The 22,358-nt window shown below is 37.2% G+C and overlaps 1 protein-coding gene across 1 annotated transcript in view; it reads right to left on the reverse strand.

Moving 5' to 3' along the window:
• Spen (spen family transcriptional repressor) overlaps positions 1-22,358 on the reverse strand; it is an 81,339-nt gene that overhangs the window by 37,269 nt on the left and 21,712 nt on the right. The window contains exon 3 of the mRNA XM_046469053.1: positions 19,190-19,666. Within this exon, the coding sequence (XP_046325009.1) occupies positions 19,190-19,666 (477 nt within the window). The remainder of the gene's footprint in view (positions 1-19,189; positions 19,667-22,358) is intronic.

Raw genomic sequence — 22,358 nt, forward strand, 5'->3', positions numbered from 1 at the left:
CAGTGGTTGAGTGCCCCTGAGTTCAATCCCTGGTCCCCTCCCACCAAAATGGCAAAGGACTCAGACATTTCTCTGAAGATATAAATATAACACTAATAATCCCATGAAAACATGCTTAATTAACGTCACTAATCATTACAAAGATGCAAATGAGATATCACCTTGAATACATTAGATGGCTATTATTAAAATCAAACAAGCAAACAGAAAATAACAAGTGTTGGCAAGAATATTTAAGAACTAGAACCCTTTTGTATCACTGATGGACAAGAAAAATGGTGCAGCCACTATATAAAACAGTATTGTAGTCCCTGCCCCCGCACCCACAAAATTGAAGCACAAAATTAATATATAACCCAGCAACTTCACTTGATTATATACCCAAAAGAGCTAAAAACAGCGACTTAAATAGATACATGTATACCCACATTCATAGCATGTTCTTTAATTAAAAGGTAGAAGCAACCCAGATGTCTATCAACAAAGTAACAAAACAGTAGATATTTAAAATGGGATATAATAAATATACCCTTAGGAGGAAAGAAAATTCTCCCACATGCTCTGTGTTTGAATTTCAGATATTATGTTAAATGAAATAAACCTGACACAAAAAGGCAAATACAGGGGCTGGGGTTGTGGCTCAATGGTAGAGTGCTCCCCTAACATGCACGAGGCACTGGGTTCAATCCTCAGCATCACATAAATGTAAAATAAAGATATTGTGTCCACCTAAAACTTAAAAAAATTTTTAAAAAAAGGCAAATACATAATTCTCTGAGGTACAAAAAAGTATTAAATTCATAGAGATGAGACAGAAAGCAGAATGGTGGTTACCAGGGGCTGGGGACGTGTAAATTATTATTTAATGGCTACAGAATTTCAATTTGGGAAGGAAGGGGTCTACCGATTAAAAAAAAAAGACGACGACGAAGAAGAGGAGTTCAGGAGATGAAAAAGTTCTGAAGACAATGGTGTTGATGGCTGCACATAATGCGAATGTATTAATTGCCAGAGAACTGGTTACTTTAAAATGGTTAAAATGAGCCAGACATGGAGGTAAATGCCTATAATCCCAGTGACTTGGGAGGCTGAGGCAAGAAGACCACAAATTTAAGGCCAGATTCTTCATTTTAGAAAGATCCTGTCTTAAAATGAAAAATAAAGAGGGCTGGGGAGCCGGTTGTGATGGAGCACACCTGTAATCCCAGCAGCTTGGGAGGCCAAAGCAAGATGATGGCAAGTTCAAAGCCAGCCTCAGCAAAATTGAGGCACTAAGCAATTCAGTGAGACCATGTCTCTAAATACAATACACACAAAAAAAGGGGCTGGGGATGTGGTTCAGTGGTTAAGTGCCCTTGAGGTTCAATTCACTTCCCACAAAAAAACCACTAAAGTTGAAATGATAAATTTTATGTTATTTTGCCACCCTACAAATGCCCCCACGCACACAGACAACTTAAAAAACAAAATGGGGATGGTTCTGTTTTTATAAAAAATGAGAGGCCAATCCAGTATTTATAACAGAGTACTTGCTGCTTTTTGTCCACTGAGTTTCTGCTGAATCAAGGGATCTCACAACCATTATTCTCAGGTAAATTTCCTCAGAAATGTCACAGATACAAGTCAGTTCTAACTGGTGATTGTGCAACTGATTACAAAGGAATTGGAAAGCACACTAGGACTCTAATGTATAAAAGATCAAAAAATTAATGAAATGTTTTTTCTACACTCTTTAAAAAAATAAACATTTTTTTAAAAAGTACAAAATGAATTATAATGGAATCAATATTTCAATTTCAACTCTGCTTAGTCTACTAGATTTTTTTCTGTAATCAGAAACTACAACTATTTCTAAGGAGAAAAAATCTGATAAAACAAATAGCAGACGGAAAACTGACAAAAGGGCAAACACTGTCTTTTATTAAGACAAAGCCACTGGCAGAAAGAACACCATAATCCACAGCAACTCTCACTGCAATCAGCTTCTACTGCTGATATAATACATAGTAGCAATTTATTTCCCAAGGATTTTTAGTAGAAAATCTAGACCTAAAAAACAGCTTTTCTGGGCTGCAGATATGACTCAGTGGTAGAAAAATTAGAACGTGTGAGAAAAGATCACTTTTCTTGAATTCTCCTAGTTTCCATGTAGGCTTCGCCTCCGAGCACTGGCGTTTATCAAACACACCTAAACCTTAGACAGATACTGGCTCCATTTTCTAAATAGGCAAGATGAAGACTTAAAAAGACAAAGTGGGAGGACTGGGGATATAGCTTGGTACAGTGCTTGCCTTGCATGAACAAAGCCCTGGGTTCCCCAGTACCACGAGGGGCGGGGATAGTTAACAATCAAACACAATAATTAAAATAACTGATTTTATTTCCCTTCCAATCACCAATAATTTACATAAATAAGGAAAAAAAGAAAATAACTAAAAACTTTTTTTAAAGTGTGCCTTGTTTTCAGCAGAAAATGTTGTTTAAAACTGAGCTTGCTCAAAAAAGGTCTAAGTACAAGTCATTCTTCAAAATGCAATTACAGACTGGGCATGATGGCCCACGCCTATAATCCCCTGTAATCCCAGTGGCTCAGGAGGCTAAGGTAGGAGGATTGAGAATTCAAAGTGAGCCTCAGCAAAAGTGAGGTGCTAAGCAACTCAGTGAGACCCTGTCTCTAAATAACATACAAAATAGGGCTGGGGTGTGACTCAATGGTCGAGTGCCTCTGAGTTCAATCCCCAGTACCCCCATGACAAAAAAAAAAATGCAATTACAGTTGTACTTAATATTTTTTAAACTCATGACTATCTTTGAGTAGAGTCAAATAAAAGAAATATGGGTAGTTTATAAGATGATTGCTGGATAATGAAAGCTCACCCCAAATAAATGAAGGATATTACTCAGTTGTATAAAGGAACGGAAAAAAATATTTTTTGAATTAGGGACTGAAACCAGAAGTCCTCTACCACTGAGCTACATCTCCAGCCCTTTTTATGTTATTCTGAGACAGGTTCTTGGTACATTGCTCAGACCGGCCTCAAACTTGCAATCCTCCTGCCTGTGTCTCCTGAGTTACTTGGATTATGGATGGTAACCACACATGGATACAAATGAATGAAATTCTGATATACTCGACAAGACAGACTTATCTTTAAAACATGTTAAGTGAAATAAGCCAGACACAAAAGGAGAAACATCCCACATATATGGGTGACTAGGGTAGTTAAAAATTAGGAGACAGAAAGTAAACTAGTGGTTCCTATAGGCTAAAAGAAGGAAGCGAGAGGAGTTATTGTTTAATAATGCAAAAGTCCTGAGGCCTGGGGCTGTAGGTCAGTGGCGGAGCACATGCCTAGCACCTTTGAGGCACTGGGTTTGATCCTTAGCACCACAAAGAAATAAACAAATAAAATAAAGGCATTCTGTCCATCTACAACTTAAAAAAAAAAAAGTTCTGAAGATGTGTTGAACATGATGACACATGCCTGTAATCCCAGAGATGCAGGAGACTGAGGCAGGGGAATCACAAGTTGGAGGCCAGCCTGAGCAATTTAGCAAGGCCCTGTCTCAAAATTTTAAAAATTAAAGTCTGGGAACGTAGCTCAGTGGCAGAGCACTTTTGGGTTTGATCCCCAGTACTACACGCTACCACCACCAAAAAAAAAAAAAGTTCTGGAGATGGATAGTGGTGGCTACACGATATGAACACAATTGCACGGATTTATACACTTTAAAATGGTTTAAATGGTAAACTTAATGCTTTGACTACTTTGTCAGTTTTAAGAAAACTTTCTTTTTGAAGTCTTCCTGGCTTTGGTATTTATCTTCTGATTACAGTAACAAACATGGACAAGATTATATATTTTAGTTGTAGAAAGACACAATACCTTTACTTTTTAATTTTATTTATTTTTATGTTGTGCTGAGGATCAACCCCAGTGCTTCACATGTCCCAGGCAAGTGCTCTACCACTCAGCCACAACCTGAGCCCAAGGCTATATTTTTTTGATGAACCAATAAGAACTGTTTGACATTTTCTGGTGGGCTTTACAGGATGCTAAAATCCCCTAGACAACTTTAACAACTATCAATGATCAACTTCCAAAGATTCCATCTCCAAGGGCTTCTTTTTATGTCCAGTTTTGTTTGGGGGAAGGAGATCAGACATGTGATCAGATTCTGCTATGATGTTGGGGTTATGCGTGTGTGTTACTGAGGATCAAAACCATGGCCTTCTGTATACTAGAGAAGTGCTGTACCACTGAGATACATCCCTAGTCCCAATATTTTTTTTTTTAGTTGCCAATGGACATTATACCTTTATTTTTTATTTATTTATTTTTATGTGGTGCCAAGATTGAACCCAGTGCCTCACACATGAGAGGCAAGCGCTCTGCCACTGAGCCACAATTCCAGCTCCCCTAGCCCCAATATTTTGATAAGTACAAAACTCTTAATGAAGAAAGTGGAAAAGCTGCTTCTCTACATAATCTCACTACCAAAAACAATTTTGCCCTAGAGCAGTTCCAGTTTAAATTCCAAAAAAGCTGGCCCATAAAACCAATACATGGTTGACAATCCCTTAGGATTCAGCAAAATTGCCACTCAGGTAAATCAAAGCAAAAAGCATCAAACACAAATACTTTCTATACAGACTAGACAAGTCTGCCTAAGGAACAAGAAACCCTTCTTGGGGCTGAGGTTGTGGCTAAGCAGTAGAGTCCTCACCTAGCATGTGCGGGGCATTGGGTTCAATCCTCAGCACTACATAAAAATAAAACAAAGGTATTGTGTCCAACTACAACTAAAACAAAATGAATGAGAGAGAGAGAGAGAGAGAGAGAGAGAGAAACCCTTCTTCATGGAAGCCAAATCTTTAGAACATCCAGTAGATGGCTCACTAAAGAGACAAAACCCAAACTATCAACTGTAACATGGAATTGGATCATTCCCTTAACTACACGGTATATAAAATCACTTATATTTCTTATAAGAGCAACTGTAAAGTGTTTCAAAACACAGGAACCAAGAAAGCATAAATGTAAGTGAAAAAAAAATTAATCTCAAAAGCATCCTGATGAAGCTTTCACCAGGACCATATGTCTGAAGTTTTACCTTTTTCCTATTTAACTTGGTGCTAATTACATATCCTTCCTATCCAGAATGAAAGAAAAAAAAAAAAAAAAGGTTTGCTATTTCCCACTTCTATTAGAGTGGTTTAGGCCCATAAGATAAGAAGGGAACCTAACTCCTCACCAGGAAGCCTCAGCCATTTACTATTTGGAGCATTTGTTTATTTTTAAATGACTAGAAATTACACAGTAAAAAACCCCCATCCTGAAATTGTTCTGCTTAAATAAAACAACTTCTTTGTAATTTCTTCCAGTGACAGACACAAAGCTTTCGTGTCCAAATGGGCTCCAAGGACTATGACACAGCACATTCAGAAGGCGTCAACCCCTCCTCCCATGATTGAAAATAACAAAGAATCACAGAATTCCCCTCAGTTTTGGGTATATAAATCATGTCTAGAAGCAACAAGGATGTCTGTATGATTGAAAATAACAAAGAATCACAGAATTCCCCTCAGTTTTGGGTATATAAATCATGTCTAGAAGCAACAAGGATGTCTGTTAAGTGTGTGTCTCTTACTCCCAACAACTCCACTGCATGTTAAAAGACACATTTTAAATCTTTACCCAAAGTATTAGCCATTATTTTATTTTATTTTTTTAAGAGAGAGAGAGAGGAGGACAGAGAGGAGGAGAGAGAGGGGCAGAGAGAGAGAGAAATTTTTAATATTTATTTTTCAGTTTTCTTTATTTTATTTTATGTGGTGCTGAGGATCAAACCCAGGGCCCCGCGCATGCCAGGCGAGCGTGCTACTACTTGAGCCACATCTCCAGCCCGCCATTAGTTTAAAATGTCCTTCAGATTAAAATTCTTCTTCAAATAAGAAAAAAAAATACCTGTATTGAGAAGATTTCATTTTCTTTCTGATTAAATTAACTTATTTGGGGGCTTAGCTATTAAAGTTTTTTCAAGAGTGGAGACACTCCCTTGGTCACCTTAGAAACTAACACACATTTTACCTTAACCAATACTGAAATCGTTGAAGATGGACTCTGGAAGTGGTTCAGTTAATATTTTAGGCATAAGGGCTGGGGCTGGGGCTCAGCATTAGAGCACTCACCTAGCATGTGCAAGGCCCTGGGTTTGACCCTCAGCACCACATAAAAACAAATAAAATAAAGGTGTTGTGTCCAACTACAACTAAAAAATAAATATTAAAAAATATATATTTTAGGCATAAGAGAGCTAGGGCTGGGACTCAGTGGTAGAGTGCTCACCTAGCAAGTATGAGGCACTGGGTTTGATCCACATAAAAATAAAGGCATTCTCTTCATCTACAACTATAAAAACAATTTTTAAATATATATTTTAGGCAGAAGAGTCCATGAAACATTTCATTAATCTAAAATTTCCAAGAGAATAGAAAGCTTTCAGGAATTTAAAAGAGGAAAGAATGGACATTAAAGACAAATAATAGGCCCTATTTGTCTTTAAGCAAAATGAAAAGCACTGATAGATAACTTTGTGATATTATAGCTTGGCTGAGTTTGCTTCTAAAGCAGTGTTACTCAACAGAAAATATAATCCACAAGTTATAATATTACAAATAACAATTTTTTAAAAAGTAAAACACAGATAAAATTAATTTCAATATATTTTAATAATATATTCAAAGTATTACTTGAACTTGTAGTTAACATAAAAATTAATAAACTCTTTTTAACCAGGTTTTCAAAATTATATGCAGTTCTACTGAGATAAAATTTCATAGCAGACAATCACCCATTTAAAAGTAGACAATTAGGGGCTGGGGTTATAGCCCAACGGTACAATTCTTGCCTCGAACTATGAGGCACTAGATTCGATCCTCAGCACCACATAAAAATAAATAAAATAAACAAAGTAAAGATATTTAAAAAAAAGTGGACAATTAGCTAGGGATGTAGCACAGTGGTAGAGCACCTGCCCAGCATATATTAAGTCCTAGGTTTAATCCCCAGTACTATCACCCCCCTCAAAAAAAAAAAAAAAAAAAGACAATTAGGATGGCATATGCCTATTATCCCAGCTACTCAGGAAGCTCAGGTGGGAAGATGGCAAGTTCAAGGACAATTTAGCAAGACCCTAAGCAACTTGGTGAGACGCTAACTAAAAATAAAACCAGCTAGGGTACATGTAACTCAGGGGTAAAGCATCCTTGGGTTCAATTCCCAGAACCACAAAAATAATAATTGTTTGTTTTTTTTTTAAAGAGAGAGTGGGAGAGAGAGGGAGAGAGAGAGAAAGACAGAATTTTTTTAATATTTATTTTTTAGTTCTCAGCGGACACAACATCTTTGTTTGTATGTGGTGCTGAGGATCAAACCCGGGCCGCACGCATGCCAGGCGAGCGCGCTACCGCTTGAGCCACATCCCCAGCCCCAGATAATTGTTATACCATAAACACTATTAAGAAAAACAGACTTCACAGTGTCATCTTGATTAACTTGCATGTTTCTCATTAAAATTCCAGAAAACTCCAGGGGCCAGGGGTGTGGCTCAGTGGTAAAGCACTTGTGTAGCATGTGTGAGGCAGTGGGTTCGATCCCCCGCACCATATAAAAATAAAATCAAATACAATTAATAATAGTAATAATGAATTCCAGACAACCTCAACAAGTAAGCAAAATTACTTTTAAAAGTATAAATTTCTATTTTAAAAATGTATAGGCGGGGGTTGGGATTATGACTCAGTGGTAGAATGCTCCCCTAGCATGTGTGAGGTCCTGGGTTCGATCCTCAGCACCACATAAAAATAAGTGAAATAAAGGTATTGTGCCCAACTACAACTAAATAAATAAATATTTTTTAAAAAGCAGGCAAGTAAAATAAAAGCATTCTGTCCACCTACAACTACAAAATTAATAAATAAAAAAATAAAAATGGATAGGTGGGCTGGGGGTGATTGAGACCCTAGCCATGAGACAACACCACACAGAAAAGTAGAGAGTAAAATTATTAGAGTAAAAAAGCAGATCTTAGTTACAGGATATTTACATTCCAAACTTTTAAAAACTATCTTTTGATGACTAAAAATAAAAATTACCCCTTGTTTGGTACAAGATGAATTAATAATAACAACTGACACACAGAAATATTTTTTGATTTTACAGCATTAAGAGAAAGTCAAATGATTATTAATGAAGCCAAATTCTAATAATGTCCATACTGACCCTGTTTTACCATTTATTTGTAAGAAACCATTTTACCAGCCTCCTTTTGCATATATTTCTAGTCTTTGCTTTTCCACATTAAAGAAAAGTTTTTACAGTGAGTATGAGATTCTTAGGAAAAAAACTTACTCTACTTTGCACAGACATTTTAAAAGATACTTCAAGGGCTGGGGTGTAGCCCAATGGCAGAGGGCTTACCTAGCATGTGTGAGGCTCTGAGTTGAATCCCCAGCACTGCAAAATAAAATAATAAAATACATTTCACATACATTTTGTCTACTTGGAAAGAGGAAGTTTATTTACTGTACCAAAAGCAGATTTAAGAAAAACTTCTATAGAAATGACTTTATATAATTTCTAGCAGCAGTATACTCAAGTAGCATGTCATTTATGAATAATAAATAAATTACCAAAGGTTGCTCTTCCCATTTTCTCACAAGAAAAACAAAATTTACTTACACACACACACACACACACACACACACACACACACACACACTTGAGTATTCTCTGTAGATTGCCTTTAAGACACAGATCAGGCTGAACATAGGATCTCTCTGCAGCTGAAATAGATGCCTTTGAGTTTGAATTTTTGTCACATACTAAAATGTAAGTCAGCCCAAAATAATCAAAACACTTTATTTTCTTTTTTAATAGGAACTTTCTGAAGAAAAAAGTGGTGTGTAAAAACATTTGATATTTAAGACAATAAAGTTTTTAATCATAAGAAAAAAGACACAGATCATCAAAGGGGGAGGTAATTCTTAACTTTAGGAAATACTGATATTTATTTTTGAAATGAGAATGCCCATTTTCCCTTTATTTAATGCCTGACTGGGGCAAGGTGAAATTGTACCATGGATTCTGAAAATACCAAAGAGCCTCCAAGTGAACACAACCCAAGAGGGGTAAAGGATTATAAGGCCATATCTGCATTGAGTAAAATAACAGTTTCAATCTTGTTCCTAAAGGATAAAACAAACCAAAGATATGGACATGTATACTTTCTGCATATCAGACCCTGGCATTCAGTAGGACCAAAATAAACACACCTTTACTTAGGATTTTATATCTGTAATAGATCAGTAACTTCATGGTGTGCTCTGATCAGAAATTAGGCCATGCTTCATCACTTTAGGCCATTATTTCTCAAAAAGGCAACAAAGTAGTCACGTTATTAAATACTGGCAACTCGGGCAGGCGTGCTCTCACACGCCTAATCATTCCAGAAACTCAACTCAGGAGACTGAGACAAGAGGATCACAAGTTTGAGGCCAACCTCAGTAATTTGGTGAAACCCCAAACTCAGTGAGACCCTATTCCAAAATAAAAAATAAAAAGAGCTGGGAATGTAGCTCAGTAGTCAAGTGTCCCCATGTTCAATCCCCAGTGGTGGAGGGGGTGGTGGTGATACTTGAGCTCACCTTCCTCACCCCACCCCACCGCTGCCCACCCCCACAGCACTGGGGATTGAACCCAGGAACATTCCACCACTGAGCGACATCTCCAGCCCTTTTATGTTAGCACATATTGCAGCCCAGGCTGGCCTCGAACTTGGGATCCTCACGTGTCACTCAGCCTGGAGTTGCTGGGTTAAAAGGCATGTGCCAGGGCCCGACTGGCTCACTGATTTCCATTTTAAAATTGTTTAGAAGTTAAATCTGCTTAACTACTTTATGCTCATTTTGAAGCAATGGTAGAAAATTTCACATCAAAATTAAATTAAAACCCACAGGATACAAATTCATAGCTCTATATCAAAACCTATTTTAATTTTTTCCACCTAACAATGCAAAATAAAACACAACACAACCCCCAAGTGAAAGAACGAAAAGGGAGAAACTAACCTCACTAAAAACAAAGTTTTAAAAGCAAAAATCACGGTAATTAATTCTTTGGTAATTAGCGCCTAGCCGGCGTTGTGATGTAGATAACAGTGGCGGGACAGAAGCAGAAGCTCAAGCTTAGCTTCCTAGAAGCAGAAAAGAAAGGGTTACGACTGAACCTAAGGGTTAACAAGGGCAGGTCTTGAAACCCGGCTTCTATTCTGGGAGTTCACCCCTGCTGCTCGGCTCTCTGAAGCGGCCTCCCTCAGCCTGCGCCTGCCCAGTAGTGCTGCCCAAGCGTGCCCCGCCCTGGGCTCAGGGCTGGGCAGAAAGGCTGGCAGCGAGGAGCCTCAGAGATGGCAAGCAGCCAACTCAAACTGGATGATTCCAGTTTAGGCTGGTTCGAGTAACAAATAAGCAGTTCCTAGCTTTCCCTGGGATATTCTGAAAAGGACTGTTGCAGAGATCATACTACACTATTCACGCACACACAGGCATGAGGCTGGCTTAATGGGACCCTCAAGACAGAAGGTAGTGGGTAGTTCGCTGTGCAACAACAGAGCAAACTACACAGCAGCCAAAAAAGGAATGTTTCGAAAACACAGATTGTTCAGTGACCTCTACAGTTTGTCTGCAACTAAAGCGGGCTGAGGGGTGTTAGTGTACTTGTCTCCAAACATTTACTGTACTTTTCTGCTAACATTTCTATCATGCTGCATAACAGTCCTAAAACTGCATTAAACAGGGAATGAGCAAATGCTTTTTCTTTTCAAAATAATAGGAATCAAGAAAGAGGCAAGACCTATTGTTTTCCGAGGAATACAGAGATGCTAACACATGTGTTGTTCTTTTTTCAAGCAACTACTCTTCTAAGTGGGGAAACAATTTAGATACTACTATTTCAAAGAAAATATTTTAATCAGTAAAACCATTAATTGGCTCTTACTGAGTTCCATCACAAGTAACAAATGTGAATGTCAAGTCAGAGACTTTGTTTAAGAGCTGGAAGGATCCTGAGCAATAAATTCATTTTATTTATAACACTGATTTTCCTTTCTTTTTTTTTCTGGGGATTGCATCCCCAGTCTTTTTTATTTTTACTTCTAGCCAATTCTCACCAAGTGGCTGAGGGTTTCATTAAATTGATGAGGCTATCCTCAAATTTGTGATCCTCCTGCCTCAGCCACTCAAGTTGGCTGGAATTTACATGTGTGCTAAGATGCCAGGCTATAACACTAATTTTCATCAAAACATTCTCCCTTTTGAATCCTTCGATAATTGCAATAATATTTTTTAAATGTTACAATTAATGTAAAAAAGAACAAGAGCCAGAAACAAATCGGCTGGCTATATGAAATGCAATATATAATAATTCACTCAGGCTTAAATAAGAGTGCAAATATTTACATTTATTTAGGTGCTGGGAATTGAATCTTTGAGACAGAGCCTCGCTAAGTTGCTAAAGGTGGCTTTGAACTTGCAATCCTCCTGCCTCAGCCTCCCAGGCCACTGGGATTGTAGGTGTACACCACCATGCTGGGCCTCTACATTTTAAATTAAAATAGAGTCACAAAACAAATTAGGAAAGATTCACTCTGGCCTGGAGATGTGGCTCAGTGGTAGAGCACTTAGCCTAACTTGCACAAGGCCCTGAGTTCAAGCCCCAGTACCATGGGGAAGGGGAAAAAAAAAAAAAAAAATATATATATATATATATATATATATATATATATATACCTACACACACACACACACAAACATGTTCTACAAATAATACCACCAGCAATAAAAAAGTATTTTCATTTAAATTTCAATAAAAAGTAGTTTATTTTAAGAGGGGCACGTTCCTGTAATCTCAGTGACTCTGGAGACTGAGGTAAAAAGATGGCAAGTTTGAGGACAGCTGGGCAATTTAGCAAGGCCCTGTCTCAAAAAATAAAATGGGCTGGGGGTACAGTTCAGTGGTAGAGCACCCCTGAGTTTGATTCCCAGTGGAGGGGTAGGGGAAGTTCTAGTAAAAAGCTAATAGAAGAGAGGGGCATAAAACATTCCACCTTAATATAGCATAGGAACTAAGAAGTCTGACTGTAATAAACTGTGCCTATCCATCTCCCTCACGCGCACCCCCCACGGCAGCCCCCCCCCCACCAGGCTTGCTTTACTTATTTATTTGTTTGTTTGTACTGGGGGGACTGAACTCACTTAACCATTAGGGTCTTGCTAAATTGCTAAGGCTGGCTTTGAATCGTGATCTTCCTGTCTCAGCCTCCCAAGCTGCTGGGATTACAGGTGTGACCACAGTGCCCAGCTTCTCTCCCCTTTTCTGTACCTAAGCTTCTTTTCCAGTTTGTGAATGTTCCAGTTTGTGACATTCAAAAGATAGGGACTAGAAGGGTAGAGTATTTGCCTAGCATATGTGAGGCCCTGTAGGTTCAATCCCCAGCACCATCAAAAAACAAACAAAAGAAAAAAAGACCATTCTAATGATATAACAATAATAAAAAAATTAAAATTTAGGAAAGTTGATCAACACTTTTTCTTGGAGATGGGGTGTTGCTATGTTGCCCAGGCTACTCTAGAACTCCTGGACTCAAGTAATCCTCCCACCTTTGCCTCTAGAATAGCTGGGACTATAAGTGCACACCACTGTGCTCACTTTGAATACATTTATTAAACATTTCATTATAATTTTTAAAAACTATTTAAGACAGCTTGCTCTAAAACTCTAATATCTTCAAAGAGGTATCTGAGCATGATTAAAGCCAAATGGTTTAATGAAAACCAAAACCAGACAATGTCACCCATTACAGTTATTTGTATGCAGTTCTCTTTGCTTACTACTGTATTTAAGAATTCCCATCTTAAATGTTTATTTTGATTAGAACAAAGTCTATGTTGCTTTTTATTTTTTTTAAAGAGAGAATTTTAATATTTATTTTTAGTTTTCGGCGGACACAACATTTTTTTGTTTGTATGTGGTGTGAGCGCGCTACCACTTGAGCCACATCCCCAGCCCCTATGTTGCTTTTTAAAAATATTTTTGTTGGACACAATACCTTTATTTATTTATTTGTTTGTTTGTTTGTTTGTTTTTATGTGGTGCTGAGGATTGAACCCAGTGCCTCGCTCGTTCTAGGAATGCACTCTACTGCTAAGCCACAACCCCAGCCACAGAACAAAATCTGAAGTTGTTTGACATAGCTTCCCATCAGATGTTAACTCTTAATTACGCATGTAAAATTTCTGCTGTGGATTAGTCAAACTGGCTCTATTTTGGGGTTCCATACAACCTGCCACTGAGCAATCTTAAATCCATATACTTAATGCACAGAGCATAATTTATTAAAAGGAAGAGTATTAAAGGTAAACTCAAGTTAACTTTAGCCAACAAAAAGATTTAGGGAAGTAACCTGTTGAGGGGAGGACAAGAAATGGGGGTGAATTATCCAATCTCAACTTTCTATTATCCTTGCATCCATTTCAACCATTCATGCAAGAAACCTTTATAAGACATAGAATCAAGAACTAACTGCAGGGGTTGGAGTTGTAGCTCAGTGGTAGAGTGCTTGCCTGGCATGTGTGAGGCCTTGAGTTCAATCCTCAGCACCGCATACATATATAAATAAAAGATCCATTAACAACTAAAATAAAATAAAATTTAAAAAAGAACTAACTGCAGCTACAAATGACCCTTTTTGGCAATCTGCTGAAAATGTGGCAACATGGGCCATGTTTTAGAATAATGTTTTAAAATGCATAGTGAGCAGGGGATGTAGATCATTAGTAGTAGAGTGACTGCCTAGCATTTATGATCTCTGGATTACTGAATCCTCAGCACCACAAATAAATGAGTGAGTGAATACTAAATACAGAAATAAACAGGAATTAAAAGGAAGAGTATTGAAAATGACATATATCTTTAACATTAAGTAACAAGGGCTGGGGCGGTAGAGCGCTTGCCTTGCACATGCAAGGCACTGGGTTCAATCCTCAGCTCCACATAAAAATACAGGTATTGTGTTCATCTACAACTTTTAAAAAAAAAATTAAGTAACAAGACCCAAAATTAAGTAACAAGACCCAAAATTGGATTTAGTAAGTTTTAATTTCAAAGTAACAGTGAATATAAGCCCAAATTTAAAATATCAAATGTTTATATTGGTAACAAAGTAGCTCATACGGTGATACTACTGTAGTTTGTTAATATCACAGTATTTTGGTTGCCTAGTTTCAAATGGAAGGCAATGCTTAATTCCAGCTATAGATTAAAGAAAAGATGTAATATTTTCCCTATACAAATTCAGAAACCACACCCTGCCCCAACCCCAGCCAACCTAATCATCTTTGACTGTAGTCAGAACAAACAACTGGAAAACAAACCTCAGTAAAAATTACTTTAAGATATTAAGAAAATTATGAGCCTGCCTTGGTGGCACATGCCTGTAGTTCTAGTGACTCAGGAGGCTGAGACAGGTGGATCACAAGTTTGAAGCCAGCCTCAGCCACTTAGCAAGACACTCAGTAACTTAGTGAGAACCTGTCTCAAAAAAAAATTTTTTTTGTTTTAAGTGGTGGGGGTGGAGGAGTGGGGGTGTATCTCATTGGTAAAGTGTCCCTGGGTTAGATCCCCAGTACCAAAACAAACCAACAATAACAAAAGAGTTTATGAAGTGATTCAACCTCAACAAATATTTCAATTCCTTTAGGCTATATTAAAGAAAACTCTTATAACCTGTAAAGTACACTCAACTCCAATCAAGAAAATTTAAGGGGCTGGGGTTGTGGCTCAACAGTGGAGTGCTCACCTAGCATGCGCAAGGCGCTGGGTTCGATCCTCAGCACCATATAAATGTAAAATAAACATACTGTGTCCACCTAAAACTTAAAAATAAATATTTTTTTAAAAGAAAGAAAATTTAAAATAAATGCTTTTGTGGAGTTTAATTCATTTAAAGTATTGTGTTGAAAGGAAAAGTGACTCATTGAATGTCCATAACAAAGAAAGGGACCTATAGCAGCACAGGGAAAGTTTATACCGTGAGGCCCCAATTCTCACCAGTTAAATGCTATTAATAGCTGTGTAGAAACAGTAGGTGTGTCATTTATAGGACTTCACAACTAGACTGCCACTAACCCCATGTTTACTCATTTAAAATGCACTGTTAGCAATCTGTTCACCAAAGCTGTAACAATTAAGAATGGAGGATGGTTAATTTCCCAGTCAGTTATGGAGACAGAAAACTGATAAACTAAGCTATATTTTGTCCACTATGCAAATGATATTTTTAAACATCTTCAAAGAACTTTTAGGGATGACATTTCCACAAATGTAAAATTTTAAAGATTACAAAAAAGAGCTTATTTTTCCCAAGAGGAAATTAAACATTTTGAATTTACGTAACATTTCAAAATATTACACTTTGTACTCAGTATAATTAGAGAGAAAGAGGGCATCTGATGACAGGGAGGCTGAACTCAGGGATAATGGATATGCTCTGAACAGCAGAGGACTTTTTCTGTGTGCTTGCTTCAATTACAACTTAGTGACTAAATTTTTCATCTATCTACATCAATACTGCTGTGTCCTTCATGATAACTATGAATTGTATTTCAATTTTTGGACTGTTTTTGAACAAGTGCTCTAAAAAAGGCAATATGCTGTGTTCTATGATGTGCACAAGGGCCACCTGATCCTATTCCTACAAGACAGCACTGAAAGCCCACCATTCGGTCAACCACCAAAAAGTTTATTCTGTTTTTTTCAAATGAGCATAATCTGACTCTTCCTACAAAGTTTCTTCCACCTCTCCCAAATTAGGCACTCTCACAATCCAAGCTATTCTTCACTGAAGTACTAAAATAGCATCCTCGCCATAATCTTTCTGCTCTAAGTCACCATTTGCACAAACCTCAACAAGCTATTTCCCTTCTAAAATCCTTCAAGAGCTCATCTCTGCACACAGAATAAGAACCCGAAATATTACCATGGTTACACCACTCTAAATCATCTGGTCTCAAAAAACATTCTTCTACCTACTTTGCTGTTCCTTCTGCCTACAACAGTCCTTGTCTAGCCTAGGCTTCTCTTCTTGTTTAAGTACAAGGTATTTCATATTCCAACCAAACACTCTCTCCTCAGATGTCCCCAGTAGTCCAAATAACTTTTTTTGTTCTCTTGCTGTTCTGTATATAGGTACAAATCATTAAACTCGTGAGATTCAGGTACTAAAAACTCTTTATATTGTAACATTGTGTGAGTACATACAGAACAAGAAATCCCACTATTATATATAATAGTGGGCCAATAAAAAGGAAGGGGGAGAAAAGAAAATATAGTTCTAGAAAATGGCTACATGTAAAAAGGAAACCAATAACCATAACTTTTCCAAACAGGGAAAAATAACATTTTAACAGAAGGAGAAATTTACACAGACTCAGGAAAAGGGGAACAGAGCAAGAATCTGCTAGTGGTTCTTCCCCAAGCCCACAGGAAAAAGCTGTTCTCAACTAGCAGATTTCAGTTTCTTCACCTCCTTGTCTGATAAGGTCCAGCATGCCAATCAGAAGGAAAACACAATCAAAATTTGGACTTTTAGGTAAAATTCCTAGTTTTTAACTGGCAATAACTTCAATTTAAAACACTATACAAGGCAAATTAAACTTGCCAGCTGGTCAGGTGTGACCTTCTAAACATCCAAGGGTATTGCATCCTTTGGTGTAAGTAGATCGATCTAGCTACCAAAACTTGATACATAAATTTTAAAAATTCCTTTGCTAACCAACTTTCTTACTGTAATTTAGTCCCCATGTACATTTTCTAAGGGTACCATGCTCTTTTGGCAATTAACTGTAAATATTCAGAAACAAAGACCTGCTTTTCTTTCAGAACACGAGCAAGGACTGGCTCCATCAAATCCATCAGTCCACAACTGAGGGCCAGATCTAAATCAACTAATTCCCACCAAAGTATAGTGCCACCCTGAAGGCCTTGTGTCACTGATGGCCCTCTGACTTTAACACTGAAGCCAGAATTAGACAGGCAGTCAGTATAGATAGGTAAATCAAGTCAGGTAGATCAAGGAGGCCAATTTGAGTGGTCCCAGAGGTTGGAGACTGTCCTCTGAAGGACTGAAATGTCAATTCCTTCAGAGCCCTTCCTCCACCCTTATCAAGAACCTGCCATGGGGCTCCACCCTGTTGCTAAGGTAACCTGTCCCAGGAATTGCTCCCCCCTACAGGGAGTTATAAAGTTGTTAATAAATGTGTCCAGGGCTGCTCCATCCTGCCCTTCTCCGTTCAGCCCACCTGTTGGCCATGCCACCAAGCATTTCCTGGGCCTAGTCACTTACTCAGGAGGGAGGAAAGATAAGGGGAAGAGAGCAGGAGAACAAAGGAAGCCTAAGATATGAAAAAGGCAAAACACCCTTATTTCTGGGGATACCAGAATACCAGCCATGGCTCCCTTCTCCCTCCTGGGAGGAATCTATGTTATCCCCTTTTTAAATAAACCCTGCTTTATATGCTTGCCTTGGTGTGCTTCTCTAATGTTAGGCTTCAACATGTAAGGGAGCAGGCCTTGTCACCGATAACTGGCGGTATCAACACCACCAACACAGCTCTTCCTTTCAGTGAGCTGTGATTCTGACACTCTTTTAATGAAAAAGATTGGAAAATGACTAAAATTTGAATATTTTAGACAATTATATGCAAAAGAAAAGTGAAACACAATGAAGTTTTATAATCAGTTTATAGGACAGAAATGAATTTCATCACTCATTTATCTAGAAAATATACCAAATAAAATGCAAGGTAAGGGTTTTCACCCATGTCATAAAGTTGCAAGCTGGGGCCAGAAGCTGGTTTGCCTGACTTCCTGAACTAAGTGCTTATGTGATTTTAACATGCAACACTTTCCCTGGAAGTCTGAATTACATCCATCTAGCAGGAGAGATTTAAAAATTATTTCCACTTATTATTTTGAATTAGAAAATTTATGAAGCCTAAAAAGAGCCATTCAATTACATGACCATTTCCTTTTTCTTTAATCAAATCTAAACAGGCAATACTAAAAGAAAAATAATCTGGGCTTTTAATCAGGTCAAAAAAGTTGTACCCTGTTAAATTTAAAATGTATACCACCTAAAGTTAAAACTAGGGCATCTGTGATTAACAGAATAAATAACATTAAAGGAAAACAGGGTAATGCCCAAAGACTAGCAGCATATGCAGTAGTAAGAATAACCAGCAATTCACTAAGGGTGAATTCACTAAGGTGCCAAGGTAAGCACTTTAGAAGCAGTTTCCATTTTATTCTTTGCAATAACTCTATAAAGTTAGGTTCTCATAAAAGATGAGGGGAAAAAAGCCCAGAGAACATAAATTGTCCAACAGTGTTACAAGTAATCTATACCATCTACCTAGATCTGATTTCAAAACCCATGAAGTTAGATAACATCTAAGCTAAGACTCCTTGTTTATTTTACATCTTTAGAATAAAACATCTTTGTAAAAAAAATTCCCAACTAATGAAATGAATTAACTCAGCTTTAGAGACCAATAAAGTGATAGTATGCAATTTAAAAAGGCTTCTTTATGAGTTTATAAATTAGCCTACCAGCTTGATGTCAAAATTAGTTAAAATGTTTTCATAAATTTAGTCATTGATAATGTGTCGACAATATTATTTCAATAACACATATTTAACCAACACATTTTACAAATCTTTAACCAAAACAACAAATAAATTGATGCTACACACCAAAGTGAATTAAAAACTTTAAAGAAATCCATTTTCAGTGTCAAAGATTTGCCTCACACAGCTTAAGTCACATTTCTCTTCCTTTTTTTGAAATTTAATATTAATACTGAGCATATAGAAAATGAAAGAGCATTTGGTAATCATAGCCTAGCTACTGGTTAACTCGATAGCCCATGTTAATCAAAGTTTCTTTATTCATTACATATATAACCCAAGATTACTTTTTTAGAAAAAAATTACTATGCTAAAAACCATCACCATTGATCATTGAAAATTTATTTAATGGTTCGTCTATTATAATAAAAGGCTTGTTAACCTACCTGTCACTGCTGGTACTACTGCTGCTGCTGATTGAATCACTACTGGAGGATCTGCTCCTAGAGCCGCTGCCGCTAGGGGACCTGGTGGGTCTAGACGCTTGGCTAGCCAGTCTCTGAGGAGACTGATTCCTAGACTGGGACGAATGTGGAGAGCGACTCCTGCTGTGCTGGTAATTCCGCTCTGGCCTTCTGCCTCGTACCTCCCGGGTAATATCATCCCTGTAGATATCCCTGTGTACCACACTGGGCAGTGTAAACTGCTCCCGAGCCCTAGGTTCGTATCGGGGGTCATGAGCATCAAAGCGGTTTGGACTTCGACTCCGAGAAGTATAATAGAGCCCATGTTGTAAAGTCCGCTCTCGAGGATCTCTATAGTAATCCTGATCATAATGTCTTGTCCGATCAAATGCTCCTGTCCCCCGTTCATGGTGTCCATAGGCACTATGTTCATAAGCACGCTCCCTGTTATCTGAAGCCCTGCATTTAGGAGGGGGGAAAAATATTTAATCAGAAAGGAGCAAACAAAACTAAATGCAAATCATGCAAACATTCATTTCAGAATTGACTTTGTCTTTGCAACTGATCATTTTCTACACAGCATTAACCTACTTAGTAAGCAAACACTAACAAGCTTAACATTTTACTTGATCCCAAAACTTATTGTCACAGCTCAGCAATCCATTGTTTTAACTGTATATTGGGTTTTTCGTGACTGGTGTTCTACAGGTGAGTTGCTCGTTTTATAAAGAATTTTCTAACTTTTATACTGAAATATTCATATATCATCTTCCTTTACAATTTTAAGTTTACTAGAACAAAGAAGAGACTGTCATTTCAATATAAAAGATTTTTACATTTCCATCTGATTAAAATATATTTTTCATTACTTGCAAATTTATTTTAGGTTATATTTCTACACTAAACAAATATGAAAACCTTGCTGCAGTGTGTATTCTGCAGTAGGAAGGACTTTCAAACAAGTCCAGAAAACAAAAGTTTAAGAGCAACTCCTCATTAACTTTTTTTTTTTTCTTTTTTGCAATGCTGGGGATCAAATGAAGGGCCTCACATGTGCTATGCAAGGGCTCTAACACTGAGTTACATCCTCAGAGCTTTCATTAACTTTTTTTTTTTTTTTTTTTTTTTTTGGTGGTACTTGGGATTTGAACCCAGGAATGCTTTACCACCAACCTACATTCCCAGTCCATTTTATTTTAAGACAGGGTCTCGGTAAGTTGCTCAGACTGTCCTTGAACTTGTGATCCTCCTGTCTCAGCTTCCAAATGGCTGATATTATAGACATGCAGCATCACACCTGGCTTCTCAATAACTTTTGACTGGGTGATTATAAAAAAAATCACTATATAAATTGCCCAATCACATTTAATAATAAAAATGGAATCTTAAAAACAATTAAGATATCAAAATACTAAATCACCACATGCTGCTATTCTATGTAAATTTAACAAATAAATTATTTTATCTCTTGGTGCTATCAAATTTCACATAATTTTTAAAATAATCATTTCATGATTTCATTTGTTAATACATGTACCTGAACATTGGAGGAAATGCATTCTCTTAGCTTTGACAATATTCAAGTTGCCACTGATAAAATTAGGCAATGCTGAGAACTATAAGAATACTCTAAGGTTGCTATGAACAACAGTTCAAGTATGTTTTGTTGTTCTGGTACTGGGGATTAAAGACGGCCTTGCACGTGCTAGGCAAGTGCTCTGCTATTGAGCCACATCTCCAGGTCCTTCAACAATTATTTTGGTATAACATGAATATTCATCAACCTAAGAATACAAAAATTGTTGCATGTACATGTACATTTATACACATGCAATTATGTGACAGTATTTAAAACTAATTCTACTCCCACTAGAAATCATAAATTCTCTACTTATGTCAGGAAATAGAACTCTTAAGAATTCAAAGACCAATTCACTTGAATTTCTCTTCAATCTCATATCTTTAGATCCATCCTCTATCAAAGGAGATTAAAGAATCGTGAAAGATTTAAAATCTCTCAAACAAAAGTTACACTGCAAAATTTGGTAGCAACTAATACTATTTTCCCAACACATTCCTAGATTTCAAAACCTCTCCACTGATATTTATTTTCACTCACTATTTCAGTTAGTAGCAACCCCATTTTCCTAGGCTTTTTTTTTTTTTTTTGGTACTAGGGATTGAACCAAGGGGTGCTTTACCACCGAGGTACATCCCCAACCTTTTTTACATTTCCTATTGAGACAGGGTCTCACACTTGTGATCCTCCTGCCTTAGCTTCCCAAGTTGCTGGGATTACAGGTGTGCACCACCATACCCAGCTCCTAAGTAATTTTTGCAGCTATTATGAAAAACAATTGGTATGGCAAAAAATAATAATAATTTTTTGTTCTTATCATATGTGTTAAGTAATTGTCTTCTTTTTTTATTTGCTACAATTCTGAATTTAAATATTTCAGTGTCTAACAAGGGTTCCTGTGAGACTTAAGAGAAAATTTCATAAATAGTTCATTTAGCACCCTATCAAATGTTAATCAGTGAAAGCTATTATTAATGATATAACAAGCAATAGGCAAAAGTTCTAGAAGAATTACTGCTACAGCTGATATTTTATAAATATGAAAAGTTCTTATCCATTAGGAAGATACAGAAGGCAGGCACAAGAGCTAGCAGAGCTGAAATCTAATGGCTATTTTTTGATTCATCTATTAGTACTAAATACTTCTAGAGTTAGTGGGGGGAAAAGAGAGAGTTGGACTTGGGTTAGGAGAGGGGCTAATATACACAGGTCAGGACATACCAACCTTTTCCAACTGTGGAAACACGACCTATAATCCCAATTAAATCTAGGGAGAGAATTGTGAATATAACTTCCCCAATTTTGGCCCCTCTTATGGGGGTAATCCACCTTCTTAATGGGCAAGGGTGTCAAATGATATTTAGATGAACCACAAGAAAAAAAAAAATCTTAGTGACCAGACAAAATAATTCCACAGGAAGCCAAGAAGTCCCAGATAAACTGTAACTCTCAAACCCCCAGACTTCTTTCTTGAGAGAGTAGACAATTATAAATTGATCCACATTCATAAAAATCTCCAGCCCTAAGTATGAATCAGGAAGCTGGCAGAAGGGAAAGATCCTCTACAATTCC

The sequence above is a fragment of the Marmota monax genome, unplaced genomic scaffold (assembly GCF_021218885.2).
Source record: "Marmota monax isolate L192 unplaced genomic scaffold, Marmota_monax_Labrador192_F-V1.1 WCK01_AAM20220418_F8-fsc00008, whole genome shotgun sequence".
Taxonomy (NCBI): domain Eukaryota; kingdom Metazoa; phylum Chordata; class Mammalia; order Rodentia; family Sciuridae; genus Marmota; species Marmota monax.